This window comes from Dermacentor albipictus, chromosome 1 (assembly GCF_038994185.2).
Source record: "Dermacentor albipictus isolate Rhodes 1998 colony chromosome 1, USDA_Dalb.pri_finalv2, whole genome shotgun sequence".
NCBI lineage: Eukaryota > Metazoa > Arthropoda > Arachnida > Ixodida > Ixodidae > Dermacentor > Dermacentor albipictus.
The window spans coordinates 490,851,356-490,865,773 of record NC_091821.1 but is presented as its reverse complement, the minus strand read 5'-3'; the positions used below and the strand labels follow the sequence as shown (position 1 = coordinate 490,865,773).

Below are 14,418 nucleotides of genomic sequence, written 5' to 3'. Positions count from 1 at the left end.
TCCTCTTGTCAGCTGGATTTCCGAAAAAGGAGAGCGCAGAAAGATAATCAGAGACCACCGTGTGATATGTTGCTCCCGTGCGATAGGCATGCATTTTTGTGATTTTCCAGATATTTTTGAAAATTATCTCGATTCATATTGCGCCGCAGCGCCCTAGCCAAGAGAGCCTTCACATTCGCGTTGTCGCACTGGTTCAGGAACGTTTACCTGAGTTTACTGCTAAATGTTATTATTCAAAATGCTATTAGTCAAAATATTTATTAAGAGTAACGTATTTAATACGTACTACAATTAAGCAGGATGGCAGCTCAATGCATGCCTTCAGAAAACTTGCACTGGTGGGTAGAAATTCAAGTACTACGCTGTTCCTTAAAGGCGCTGCAAGGTTTGTCCCGAGACGCATTCTATGCGGCCACAAAAGTGGGTCGCTACGAACCAGACTGCGAGCGCATGTTCGACTTCAGCGGCAGCCGGACACTGGAAAGCGTCAGGCAGAGCCTGGAGAAGATGAAGCTCACCTACTTCGACGTTGTCCAGGCAAGTGAACATCCTGTGGTGGCATTCTAGGCTAGTCATTAGCCTGACGCAGCCTATTCTTTTTCAGTCTTTGTATTCGGCGTAATTCATTTGACCATAGCAGAAAGGGACCAGTTACACTTAAGATCTTACGTTGGAGTTTCGCATGCCATGTGGCCTTGACAGGTGAGATCTGGCATGACCCTAGCGCATAGGGCTAGATGTCCCAAATACAAAATACTTCCTGTTTAAAATCAAACAGAAAAGGTGGCCACCGTGCTTTGCGTGCAACATACCGGAAGGAATAGCTCACCTAATCTATGCTTGTGGGCTATTTAACTATCAAGAACAGCCTTAATGGCCGCAATGAGCATTCATCCAAGACTGTTGTCCATTAAGCTCCGACACATCCTTGGCCCATGAACTCACGTTACCAGTGCATCTCGGGCAATGGAGGTGCTTATAAAAGTGCTCGGAGATACTGGTCTCATGGAGACAATTCAGTTTGGTAAGTGTTTTGGCGTATTTTGTGCATGTTGTTTATGCCATGCATTGAGCATACCATGTCTTCTTCGTCATAGCCGTCTGTAGCTGCATCTCAAGCATGCCGACAGGCTAACCTCTTCAGTATTAATTACAAAGCTCCCCCACCTCTCTCTCTCTCTTTCTCTCTCTCTCTCGAGTAAACAAAGCCAACCTATAGAAGGGGACGGGGAGGGATGTAACATGTCGCACAGATTTGCAAAATGCTTGTCAGCTGTTGCCAATAGTTTTAAACATATAAATGGGATGAATGCGTAAGAACGCTGAACAGCCACTGCTGTGTGTAGGCTGCGGCTAGCGATGGTTTGTCGGAAGGATTTGTAAGTAAAAAAATATGCACATATTAGGCGAGAGAAACTGGTCATGTGTCGGTCTCTTCGGCTACTTTTATTTTTCCTTCCCGAATGTTTAAAGTAAACAGGTCATCTTACATTCTTCACCTCCATGTTTCAGCTAGGCCGATGGCAGCCCCTACTGACGTAAACTAAGATTGCGGGTTTCCGCAAAACCCGTCTCTAAGAAATTATCTGCATATAGTGTAGTTGTGCGGCTGCGCGAACTACAAACCATAGTAGACTGCAAACAATACGTGTTCACACTTGCAAAAGCTCTAACAGTTTTTTACAAAGTTCAATTGAAGCTACGCGAAAGAACTAGTACGAAACGTGTAAAATACTTGCAGGTACCCTGCACATACCACTTTAGGAGTGCACTGAACGCTATACATGCATGCATTCTCATCCAGCTGTGGGCAATAGTAATGAGTCCTTTCTTTACAGTGAACTAAGCGGTAAATAGCCACAATGATCCTCAAACAGAATGGTATGCTGATGTGGGAGTGTTGAGTTAGATTTCCCGAGTTGGTATAAATAACGTTAAAGCAACTAAAAAACACATGTAAAACAGGTTCGTTGGCTGAACCTGTTTCCACCAGCCTTACCAATATTGAATCAAAATTAAGAAATATTAAAATAAATTAACCACTCTAAGTTAGTTTTAAAAAATGAAGTTTTAGAACTCTACTCTTACTGATTTGGTCGCGGAAAGTTGGTTGTTACTGCAGAAAACAAAGGGAGACCATTAATTTTTTTTTTTACGTTTGCGGCGGAAGTCCTCTGCTTGAGAAGATTGGTTCACCTACGAGTGTGAAGGGTTTAGTGTAGAAGAAAAAAATCAGTGCGAGGACATGTCCTGTGGGTAAACACGGAGGACGGCTGGGTAGCGCGCATACATTAGGCACCGCGCAGCACTCGCGTGATGATTCTGACGACATTTTTCGTGCGGATGACCGTTTGCGCTTGGCGTATAAGGGAAGCGTCGCTGTGAAATTGTTTCAGGTTTTACCTAAAGCAAGACTTAGCGCACAAATATTGACTACAAGTGCGCAAAAAACATACAAGGCCATTTGCTTTTTGTTTTGGTGTTCGTTTTCGAGTTGTTCAGTATTGTGTGTTGATGTTAAACTTTCCAAACCGATAGTTTACCGCCGCAATGTCAGACGCACTTTCGCGCTACAGCAGAACGGGAACTTACGCCATTTCTTTTACCGTTGGCTTGATTTTTACTGTTTCACTTTTTTTCGATGCCCCATTTGCTTCTCGTGTGGCCTAGGTTCACGACGTCGAGTTCGCACCTACTGTGGATGTGATTGTCAACGAGACCTTACCGGCCTTGGAAAGTCTTCGGTGCGCCGGACTCATTCGGTACATCGGAATCACCGGCTACCCGCTGCACGTGTTCAGGTAAGCTTCTCGAGTCTGGCACACCATGCATTTAGTTGTGATGCTTGGCTAGAACCATACTGGAAAGCATAAGGTCATGCTTACATCGCTGCTTTTCTGATAAATTTGCTGCGCAAACTTGTCTGCATGGTGATACATACCTTTCAGACAAGCGGCATTGTACTAAGAAGTAGCGCAGCATTTAAATCACCGCATCGAAGATCCATAGCTGCTATGCCACGGGGAGTCGGTGTGCGGATCTTGGTGATCACAGAATCACTTCCTGTCTGATGCCGCCACTTACGATGAACATATTCGTAATTCTGAAGTTTAATACAATCCAGCTTCTCTAAATATTTTAGTTGATGCAAATAAGGAAACGCTGCTATTTCTATTTCAAAATTTACTGTGTAAAAGTTGGTAACAGTAAAGTGTGAATAGTAAACCTCCCTCATATATCCCCACTCAGGGAAGTGCTCCAGAAAAGTTCCGTCCGAGTGGACACAGTCCTCAGCTACTGTCGCGGCACGCTGTTCGACGACTCGCTGGCCGACTACTTGCCATTTTTCCAGGTGGGTCACGCTGCGCTGACGAAAGTCGACGCTTAATTTTATTTTTCGCGCATCCGATTTGTCGTACATTCGACTTCCTAGGGATCTGGGCGTGTTTATGAAACGGACACATAGGCGTGGATACGTGCATGAAAAAAAAAAATTCTAGGGCTTTGCGTGCCAAAATCATGATCTGATGATGAACCACGCAGTAGTGAGGGACGTCTAATTAATTTAGGATTCCCTAGGGCTCTTTCACGTGTACCCGGTGTACGGTAAAAGAGTTTTTTTTTCCATTCCGCTTCATTATATTACGGCTACCGTGGCGAGGACACAAACCACGACTTCGATCTAAGCACTCCAACACCGTAGTGACTGGAATGCTGTGGCCATACGTATAAAAATATCTAGCAGAAACGCAGCATTAATATTTTGGTTAGAAAAGCTGAGCCCGCTTAAGACTAGTATATAGAGGCGAGAAACGAGAGGAATCGATGCCGTATGTGATATTGTGTCCTACAGATTTCCCAACGCGTTTAGCAGGCAAAGGAAGATGCAATTTTTTTTTTATTGCCTAACTCGAGTCGTAAAAGAAACACACACACGGAAAATAATGGAACTACAGGAAGACATGTACGGGAAAGCTTCAAACAATGGAGTGAATTCTCTTGGGGGGATTCAATTTTTATTTTAGAAAATAAAGTTCGTTTTACGTTTCTCCAATTTTTTCGTGAACGTTACCTTCGGGCGCATTCATTATATATACCAGGTTTCGCTCTGTCCAGCCCTATAGCCCATTAATTAACATTTTCTTTACCACCATGGGACGTAATATTGGCAGGACGCTATTTCACGGCCCTTTCCTTCTCTGTCGTTGATAAATACTGCAGCGTACAACAAGAGCCTTATCGTGCATGCGTGCATGAATGCGCGTTGTATAGTCTCGTGGCAACGTTGTGAACACACACGAGCTTGCCGCTGTGGTATACGTATACCAAGAGCGCGATGCCAAGTAAGCCAATCTTCTGGAGCTATCACTCGCGCTTGCAACTTCAGACACTGGCGCCGCTACATACGGGATAAAGACGAGGTGATATTTATAATGAGTCTTGCGACTGCGTCACACTAGGCGCTATATAACGTGCAAATATTCCACTCTCATTCTATTCCAATCTCTTAACGGCAGCTTCGCGTTAGTGCTGACACAAAAATCTGGCGTGGACCCATGACGTTGCTCCAACAGCACAATCATGCCCTCTCTTCATTAACAAGAGGTCTTTTTGTTTGCTTTCAAAGTAAACAGCATTGTCTACCTTGGTTCGTTTTTCTGGTATAATTGACTTACAGAAGGCAAGGAGTGCGCAGAAGTGATAAGCTTTTGGCGGATTTGTGACGTCGCGTAAAAAACAGTAGAAGTCGACGTAGCCCGAAAACTTTGGACCAATAGCAGAGTACTAATGGCTAAAAAGGCGTCGGATCAGAAATTATTATTTTCCTTCGTTTGGTCTAATCACGCACAATCAGTGAGCACATGTCACATCAGATGGGGCGTTATCGTGGTTTTCGTGACATTGCGCGACCGACAGGCGAAGTGAGTTGGTGGCCCGAAAATTTTTTAACCAATCGTAAAAGGCTAAATCCAGAATTAAAATAGCTTTACTTTACAGCCCCACTGCATGGCTAATGGAAGAAATGGAATAGAAAGACCCTGGAAAAGGGGGGGGGGGGGGGGGTACCTTATATCGCCTTAGAGCGGCGAAATTTGCGGAATTCATAAATGGCCTAAAAAAAACTTTTTTTTTTCGCTGGAAAGTTGAAAGTTCACTAGTGCTTGCACTTTTTATTTCAAGTACTTGTAGGAGGCTGATCCTGCACGTTATATACAAATAACAGTATAGCATATAGCTATATATACCAGTAACTGCCAGGCGCGTACCCAGGATATTTTTTCGGGGGCGCGGGGGGGGGGGGGGGGGGGTGCCGGGGGTGCATCTTACAGGGTAGCCTGCGAGATGCACGTCTCCTTTACAAACTAGGAACCACATTAAATGGCCTCGCGCAGGGAAGTAGCACAGGAAGAGCACTGTCAAAAGCAAGTAAACAAGCGCAAGTCTAAAATAAATATTTCTGGTAGCGTTTCATGAATTAGGTGTGGAAGAATTATAGAGAAATATATACTTGCGGAACAATCACATTTCTTTTATGTCCCTCGTTTACTGCTCTACCAAGGGCCAAAACCGACTCGCGATGTTATCTGGGAAGTTGCGTAACGATGCGTGGCCGCCAGTCCCGTACAACAACGTAGAGCGCAGGACATTGCGGTTCCAGACGTACTACGCCAACCGAGGAAGGTTAGAGTAAAACCCACACAAGCACAGCAGAGAAAAGGCTTCGTCAGGTGTCTCGACCGATAACTCTAGATGCTTCATTCAAAACACACGGAATCATTCTCAACTTCCGGCGGAACTTTCTCTATATACTTCCTTTTTAAATAAAGATGTTGATCCATAAATATTTTCACAAACAATGGTTAAATTTGTTATTTTTCGCCTTTCCTTCCTGCTTCGCTGTTGCCTCGGCTGTTTCCCTTAGTAAATCACGTAATTTCTGAACTGCTTGCGACTTTTGTTTCCTGTTGCTGATTTGCGTGAAAAGTGCTGTGGAATTATGAAAAAACCATACGAAGTGACAGGTGACATTCATATTGCTTATTAGTTTAACGGCTATTGCTGAGTTTGATGACGTACACTGTTTCGCATGATCTCATTTTCCAGCTTTCTAACCCATTTCATTGGCATACGGTTCCGAGGATCTGCCAGCGTCGCGGCGAGCCATCACTCGACAAAGTAATGAGGCAAAAGGAAAAGTTAAACGTAGCTGGCGTTTTCTCCCGCCCCAATTCGTTGCAAGAGCATACAGAACAGCCTCCTACGACCAGCTTACTACGAAATGCCTTTCCTAGTCCCTGAATGAGTCTTGAATGAGTCTGAATGAGTCCCTGAATGAGTCTGAATGAGTTGCAACAGATGGTGACATAAAAGTGGGATTTGGCATTATAAATAAAATAAAATATTATAAATAAAACAACAAACTAACTGAATGCATCTCAAGTTAGTCGCGCGGGCACCGAATCGATGAGGAAACTGGCCTTCACACCCCAGAAGATGACGATATCTACCACCATCCAAAAGCAGTGAAAGAGGCAGCAAAATGTTGACCGCCGAATAGCTGTCAAGTCTCAAGCGTGATTTGGCGGCGCTTTAGGAATGTGTTTGAGGACTGGAATCTTGTGGCCATCATAATGAGTGTGCAATAGAAGTAGGTGGTAACTTCGTTAGACTAGATACCAGTAACAAGATACCAGGACACTAAAGATCTGATTAAGAAACGCCAGTATATGAAAGCCTCTAACCCTACATTAAAATAGAACTGGCAGAACTTTCCAAGTTAATCAACAATGTAATATAGCTGACATAAGGGAGTATAGTATGGATAGAATTGAGCATGCTCTCAGGAACGGAGGAAGCGTGAAAGCTGAGAAGAAGAAACTAGGGCTTGGCAAGAATCAGATGTATGCGTTAAGAGACAAAGCTGGCAATATCATTACTAATATGTATAAGATAGTCGAAGGGGCTGAGGACTTCTATACAGATTTATACAGTACCAGTGGCACCGACAAAGATAATAGAAGAAGGAATAGTCTAGAGGAATTTGAAATCCCACAAGTAACGCCGGAAAAAGTAACGAAAGCCTTGTGAGCTATGCAAAGGGGGAAGGCCGCTGGGGAGGATCAGGTAACAGCAGATCTGTAAAAGGATGGTGGGCAGATTGTTCTAGAAAAACTGGCCACCCTGTATACGCAATGCCTCATGACCTCGAGCGTACCGCAATCTTGGAAGAACGCCGACATAAAAAATTAAATTATGGAGTTTAACGTGCCAAAACAATTTTCTGATTATGAGGCACGCCGTAGTGGAGTACGCCGGAAATTTCGGCCACCTGGCATTCTTTAACGTGCACCTACATCTAAGTACACGGGTGTTTTCGCATTTCGCCCCCATAGAAATGCGGCCGCCGTGACCGGGATTTCACCCCGCGACATCGTGCTGAGCAGCCCAAAACCATAGCCACTGAGCAACCACGGCGGCTAACTTGAAAGCATGATTGACCGATCAGTTAACTGTCCATTGTCTACAAAGTATTTACTAAAGTAATCACAAATAGAATCAGGTACACCTTATACTTCTGTCAATTGAAGGACCAGGCAGGATTTCGTTAAAGCTGCTCGACAATATACCATAATAACACTATCCATCAGGCGATAGAGGTGTGCGGAATATAACCAACCCTTATATATAGCTTTCATTGATTACGAGAAAGCGTTTGATTCCGTCGAAACCTCAGCAGTCATGCAGGCATTACGGAATCAAGGTGTAGACGACCCGTATGTAAAAATATTGAAAGATATCTATACCGGCTCCACAGCCACCATAGTCCTCCATAAAGAAAGCAACGAAATCCCAAAAAGAAGGGCGTCAGGCAGGGAGATACGATCTCTCCAATGCTATTCACAACGCGTTTAGAGGAGGTATTGAGACACCTGGATTGGGAAGAATTGGGGATAAGAGTTAATGGGAATGCCTTGCTAACTTGCGATTTGCTAATGATATTGCCTTGCTTAGTATTTCAGGGGACCAATTGCAATGCATGCTGACTGACCTGGAGAGGCAAAGCAGAAGGGTGGGTCTAAAAATTATACTGCAGAAAACTAAAATAATGTTTAACAGTGTCGGCAAACAACAGCAGTTTACAATAGGTAGCGAGGTACTGGAAGTGGTAACGGAATACATCTACTTAGGGCAGGTAGTGACCGCGGATTCAGATCATGAGACTGAAATAATCAGAAGAATAAGAATGGGCTGGGGTGCGTTTGGCAGGCATTTTCAGATCAGCAACCGCAGGTTGCCATTATCACTCAAGAGAAAAGTGTATAACAGCTGTGTCTTACTAGTACTCACCTACGGGGCAGAAACCTGGAGGGTTACGAAAAGGGTTCTATTTAAGTTGAGGATGGCACAACGAGCTATGGAAAGGAGAATGATGGGTGTGACGTTACGGGGGATAAGAACAGAGCAGATTGAGTGAGGGAGCAAACGCGAGTTAATGACATCTTAGTTGAAATCGAGAAAAAGAAATGCGCATGGTCGGGCATGTAATGAGGAGGGAAAGATGACCGGTGGTCATGAATGGTTACGGACTGGATTCCAAGAGAATGGAAGCGTAGCAGGGGGTGGCAGAAAATTAGGTGGACGGATGAGATTAAGCAGTTTGCAGGGACAACATGGCCCCAATTAGCGCATGACCGAGGTAGTTAGGAGAGGCCTTTGCCCTGCAGTGGGCGTAGCCAGGCTGATGATGGGTACCTTCCAATCCACCGCTCTGTTTCGATGGAGCATTTATCCACCGCAACGTCATTTTCCAAAGAGCAGGAGACGCAATCGGCGACGCAGAATGCCGCCGTGCGTTGCTCGGCAACAATGAAGACGCGCGAGGTGGATACCGCGGGACTGGCCGCCGATCCCATCATCGCCAATTTTCCCTCTCAACAACAAGTGGACACCACTCCGACCGGGAAAGGGATGGTGGAAGATCCTGCCCTGACCATTTACGACGATGAAACTGACGACGACGACGCAGGTGGCTGTGGGAAGACAGTCATACGTAAGCGACGCGTCCATCAAATGCACGCCAAGACGCAACCTTCCGAGAACATCTTGGGCATTCCGGACGCCTCTCAGCTTACCGTACGCAAGCGCAGTCGGAATGAGAGCCTGCCTCGACTTCCTTTGCACGACGAAAAGATAATTCTGCTGCCTCACGGAGGACTTTGTCTTGATAAGTGGACGCACCCAGAACTCGCCGATGCTCTATGGAGTGCAGCCGGCTTGACCACAGAGGATTGTCAGGGCATCATATTCTGACTGCGACCTCAGCAGAACCAGGCAATCATCACCGCACCCCAGTCACATGTGGCCTACACATTCTACAATGCGAGGGAGCTGAACTTTGGTCAGTGGATCTATCCCATCACAACATATTTGCGGCCCCAGAGAACACATGCAAAGGAATTGTTCCTGATTTTTCGCCCAGTACGCCATCTTCCAAGATGCTGGATGAACTTTTCGCTCCTGGAACTCAGATACTTCAAGCAAGAATGATGGGTCAGACCAAAGTTGCGTTGGTAACATTTGAAGGACCTAAAGTGCCTCGCTACGTGCGTTCTTATGGTGCGGAACTCCGCTGCTACCCCATCGCCCCCGCCAACTGGTATGCAAAATACCTCACAAGCTCGGCCATTGGGCTGATTACTGTCCTACGCCACATGTGGTCATTTGTGTGACGTGCGGGACTGACAACCCCACCCCATCGCATCCGTGCACCCCACTCTGCAGATCCTGTGACGGGACCCACCCTACAATGGATCGAAACCGCCCGCGGCGTGCTAAGCAGAGACTGAACAAGGCGCAAAGCTCCCGACAAAGAGCAGCGTGAACTCTAACCCTCCAGCGACCCGACAACAATCACAGATACGGTGGAAATGTGAACGTCACGCAACCCAACGAAGGAGACCAGACAAGTTTTGTCGGAGACCCGTTTGAGATCGCGTCGCTAGTTCCGGACCCACTCCACGTCTTGGTCCCGATCCCTCGAGGCACCGGTGCGCTTGCCGGAGTAGTGCCCTCCTTCCCCATCCTCCCAACAACCCTAGAAGAAGATCCTGCAGACCAACGCCCCAGCCAATGTGACCCTGGCCTCCTCAGCGGTGCAGCGTTGCAGCGGACCCCGGAGAAGAAAACAGCAACGGAAGCGCCTCGGGAGGTAGGTAAGGCGTAGGATCCCCCACAGCTAACTCCAACCCGGAAATGTCTCCCTACTCCTTCCCCTATTACTAATACGTTGTCAACCACCGATCCTCTAATAGAAATAGCCCGTCTACGCCGTGACATGGAGGCGCGCTGTGAGCGCCTGCAAAAACAGATGGACGCGCTAGTGGCAGACATGAGCACTAGTATGCAGGTGGCCCTGGACAGGAGAGAACGTCAAATGGAGGACCTTCGAATAGGGATTATGGAGCGAGTCAAACCATCTGTAGAGTGCCCTTTCGCACGCATGCACATCTCTGGGCTAAGCGGTTGCAACGAAAGCCGACCGCCCTACCAAAGCAACCTTCCAACGCATCCCTATACACGCCTTCCTGCTTCCTCTCACGATGATGATGGCGCCGCGTAACGCAGAGCAACTACTGGTGTGGTAGTGTAATTGTAGGGGATTCTGCCAAAAACGAGGTCGTCACATCCACGAACCCTCCCGATGTCATCCTCTTACAAGAACCCAATTGCACCCCTTCTTTTTTCCGGCTACAGCACACTCTCGGGTGTCTCTCCTCTTGTGGGAGCCTTAGTTTCGAAACGTGTTACATGTCGCATGCGTACGACTAGCATTGACATCTCGCATCAAATATTGGAAACAATTAAGCAAGGAAAACGCAGCGAGAGTCTGTTTATACTCAATGCATACAGTTCCGCCTGTTCGCGTACCCGCTGTTTTCACCACCTACTAACAGAATTTGGTAGTTTTGAGCGCGTTTCTAGGGTGTGCGGCGACTTTAACGCCCCGCATAATTAATCGGGTTACGTTAAATCACAGGCTAATGAGACCCGCTTGTGGAATGTCATTTTTAATATGAGAGACACACTGTTTACCGACCCAGAGCACCCCACTGGAATAGGCAAAAGTGTATCTCGTGACACTTGCCCTGGTCTAACCTTCGTGCGCAATACTGGCCCACTCGTTGCGCACGGTCCTTTAGAGGGGCACATTGGTAGTGACCACTGCATTGTGGCGACCACCTTGTCATTACGGCGTGCCCAGGCCCGAGCGAAATGTGCGTATAACGAATTGGGCGAAATTGGGGGAATGCCGCCAGGACCCACCTGAGGGCCAGGGGTACGAACGCTGGCTTGACCCTCTCACACAAGGTCTAGAAGTCACCACTGAGTACTGAAGTCACCACTGAAGTCACCACTGAGTACCACAACTGAGACACCAGACATAAACCCACATTGAATTCATCTTTGGAACGCCCGGAGAGAGTTGCCACGGTGATGGAAACGACAACGTCTCAGCCGCAAACTTAGGAAACGTATTGACCAAATCACACGGGAATCGCAGGAGTATATGCGAGGACCCTTGCGAGGAATAACTGGCGAGCATTTTGCGATCGCCTCTCAGGCACATTGAGCACAGCAAAAACATGCTCGATTCTTCTCTCACTTACAGACCCCCACCACAACAAAGGGAAAAACGTTTCAACGGCTTCACATCCTAATGCACGAGTACAGGGACGATATGTCGACACTCCTTAGGCAGCAAGAGAAGCATTTCATACCCACAGGCCGGCCGCCGCAGTACTCTGACTATACTTATGCAGGCGAGACCAATGAATTGCTGGATGCAGACATCACATCTGACCAGGTGCTCGTGGTCTTAAAAGACCTACGCCACAACATGGCACTGGGAGCGGACAACATACGATTCGCCACCCTTCGTAACCTGAGGGTCGCGGATATTAACCACCTCAACGTTATTTTGAATAATTGCTGGCACAAATGGTCGCTTACCCAAGCATGGCGACACGCCGACATTACACTGATCCCCAAGCCGGGCAAATCTGTAAAGGGCCAAAACGTACGGCCCATTTCCCTAACATCCTAACATCCTGCATTGGCAAGCTCATAGAGCATGTACTCTTGGGGCCTCTGCGACCCTTCCCCGAAAAAAAAAGCATTCTTTTCGCACTCTCAATTCGGCTATCGAGCTCATCTGTGTGCCAAAGATGTGCTTTTACAATTGCGGGAGGAAGTAATAGGACCTCCATCGTGCGCCTAAACGAGAGCACTCATCGGCTTAGATCTAAAAGGGGCATTCGATAATGTTGAACATGATCTCATCCTTCGCAATGTTGCACATTCGCACTGTGGAAGTTGTATGTATAATTATATCCGCGCGTTTCTTCGAGATCGCACAGCCACCGTAAAAATGGGACCGCATCGATCCAGTCCGATTCGCCCTGTAGGACATGCAGCACCCAAGGACTCAGTTATTTCCCCTACTCTATTCAATATTGCGCTCGCTGGGCTTCCCCGCCTACTCGACCAGATCCCTGATGTCGCCCACGCTATTTATGCGGATTATATTGCTATCTGGTCGACACAGGGTTTCCACGGAGCCATCCAGGACGGACAGCAGCAAGCAGTCGACACAGTCTCCGAGTACGGGAGAAAACGCGGCTTAACATGGGCTCCGAAAAAGTTGGAGCGCATAATCATGCGCCCCCGCAAGCGTTCCTCTACTCTCCTTATCACTGTGGACGTGGATGGATTACCCATACTGGAGGGTAATGGTGCTAGCATCCTTGACCTACACGTACAGGCGGATGGCAGGCATAACTATACTGTTACCACACATCCAGACACATTTAGTTAATTCTGGTCATGATCCGAGGGGTCTCCAGCAGGCGCTCGGGCCTCCGAGAAGAGGACCTGCTGCGCTTGGTCGAGGCATGCGTGATCGGCCAACTTATATACTATCTCCTATTTCAGCGGTTGATCCAAGTGCAACAACTTCACATAGACACAATGATTCGCAAAGAGACGAAGCTGGCCCATGGCCTCCCGAACTATACCTCCACACGCCGTCTCTAACTTAGGGACACATAACGCACTAGGCGGGCTGCTAGAGGCACATTGGGTCAGCCATCGCCAGCGCCTCCTACTCCTCCCTACTGGCCGCCATTTTCTCCCACGGCTAGGATACTCTGTCCCACCCCATAAGACTGAAACTCGTCCAACGACATTGTCGTCCGCGATACGCCGAGCACTAAGTATCTATCCATTGCCACGTAATATGCAGCCCGAGCATGACAAAGGACGGTGCAAAGCCCTTGTACGATACCTCGGCCGCATGCTTGCAAACATCCCGGAAACACATACTTTATACACGGACACATCACGCACTCAAGACGGCTGCACCTCGGTAGTTTTGGATGACACCGAGTCCCTGAGAGACTCTGCTGCAGTGCGCACAACAAATGCCGCTTACGGAGAAATTCTCGGGTTGCTCTTGCGATTCGATACGTCATCCGTGTTCCAGAGGAAGCGTATATATTTATGGATTCGCAACAGGCATTGGGCGTTCCTATGAGGACATGGCATCCCGAGAGCGGCACACCACATTCTCAAAGAGATCCCGCTAAATGCATGAACCACACCTCCCTGCATCCACTTAATCTGGACTCCTGATCATACCCCTTGGCCGGGTAATAAACGCGCGCATGCGGTTGCCCGAGAAATTGCCCTCCAGGTGGCACGGCATGGTGAGGCGACTAGTTCAGGGTCGGGGCATCCCTTGCTCCATTACTAAGACATCCTCCGTTCTTATGCACAAATTCGTCGCACCTACATCGCACCACCACCGTCGTTCTTGCGAGAGGGAGCAGTGGCATCACACTAGTTACAAACCGCAACTTTTCCAAATCTTGTCTCTCTCAATAAATTCTGCGCACACTGTTACGCAGACAGTTGCCCTGGCTGTGGCAGCTCGCCCACAATCTTCCATGTCAGAATCGAGTGCACTGCAAACCTCATTCCTCCCTTGACAACTCTGCTTTGCCCCCTACGAAACAAAGAGCTGTGGGACGATGCCCTCCGCGACGGACCTCCCGAGGTCCTCCGAGCTATGACACAACGGGCCCGAAACATCGCCGGAATCATCTTAGAGACGCTGCACTGAGGGTTCCTCCCCCGCTCCTCTCTCCGTTCAAATAATAATAATAAGGATGTCTTGATCTCTCTCTCTCCCTCTCCCACAGTAAATGCGACTGGAGACAAATCAATAGCGGATAGAGTCGTGCACACAATAAGCACGGTAAGCACGCTAACTTTGCAAGGCTCACATTATCATCTCAGAACGTATACGGGTGCTCATTTCAACCTTGATGTGCGAGATTCTGGACTATATGTCGTTAG

The 14,418-nt window shown here is 47.6% G+C and overlaps 1 protein-coding gene across 2 annotated transcripts in view; it reads left to right on the top strand.

The window, feature by feature from the left end:
• The window catches only part of LOC135912923 (uncharacterized), an 89,333-nt gene that overhangs the window by 32,914 nt on the left and 42,001 nt on the right, over nt 1-14,418 (top strand). For both annotated transcript variants that reach the window (XR_010567831.1, XM_065445540.1), the window contains exons 3-5: nt 376-537; nt 2,671-2,801; nt 3,250-3,352. Coding sequence is in view for 1 of the 2 variants with exons in the window: in XM_065445540.1 (XP_065301612.1) it covers nt 376-537; nt 2,671-2,801; nt 3,250-3,352 (396 nt within the window). In the remaining variant the exon portion in view is untranslated. The remainder of the gene's footprint in view (nt 1-375; nt 538-2,670; nt 2,802-3,249; nt 3,353-14,418) is intronic.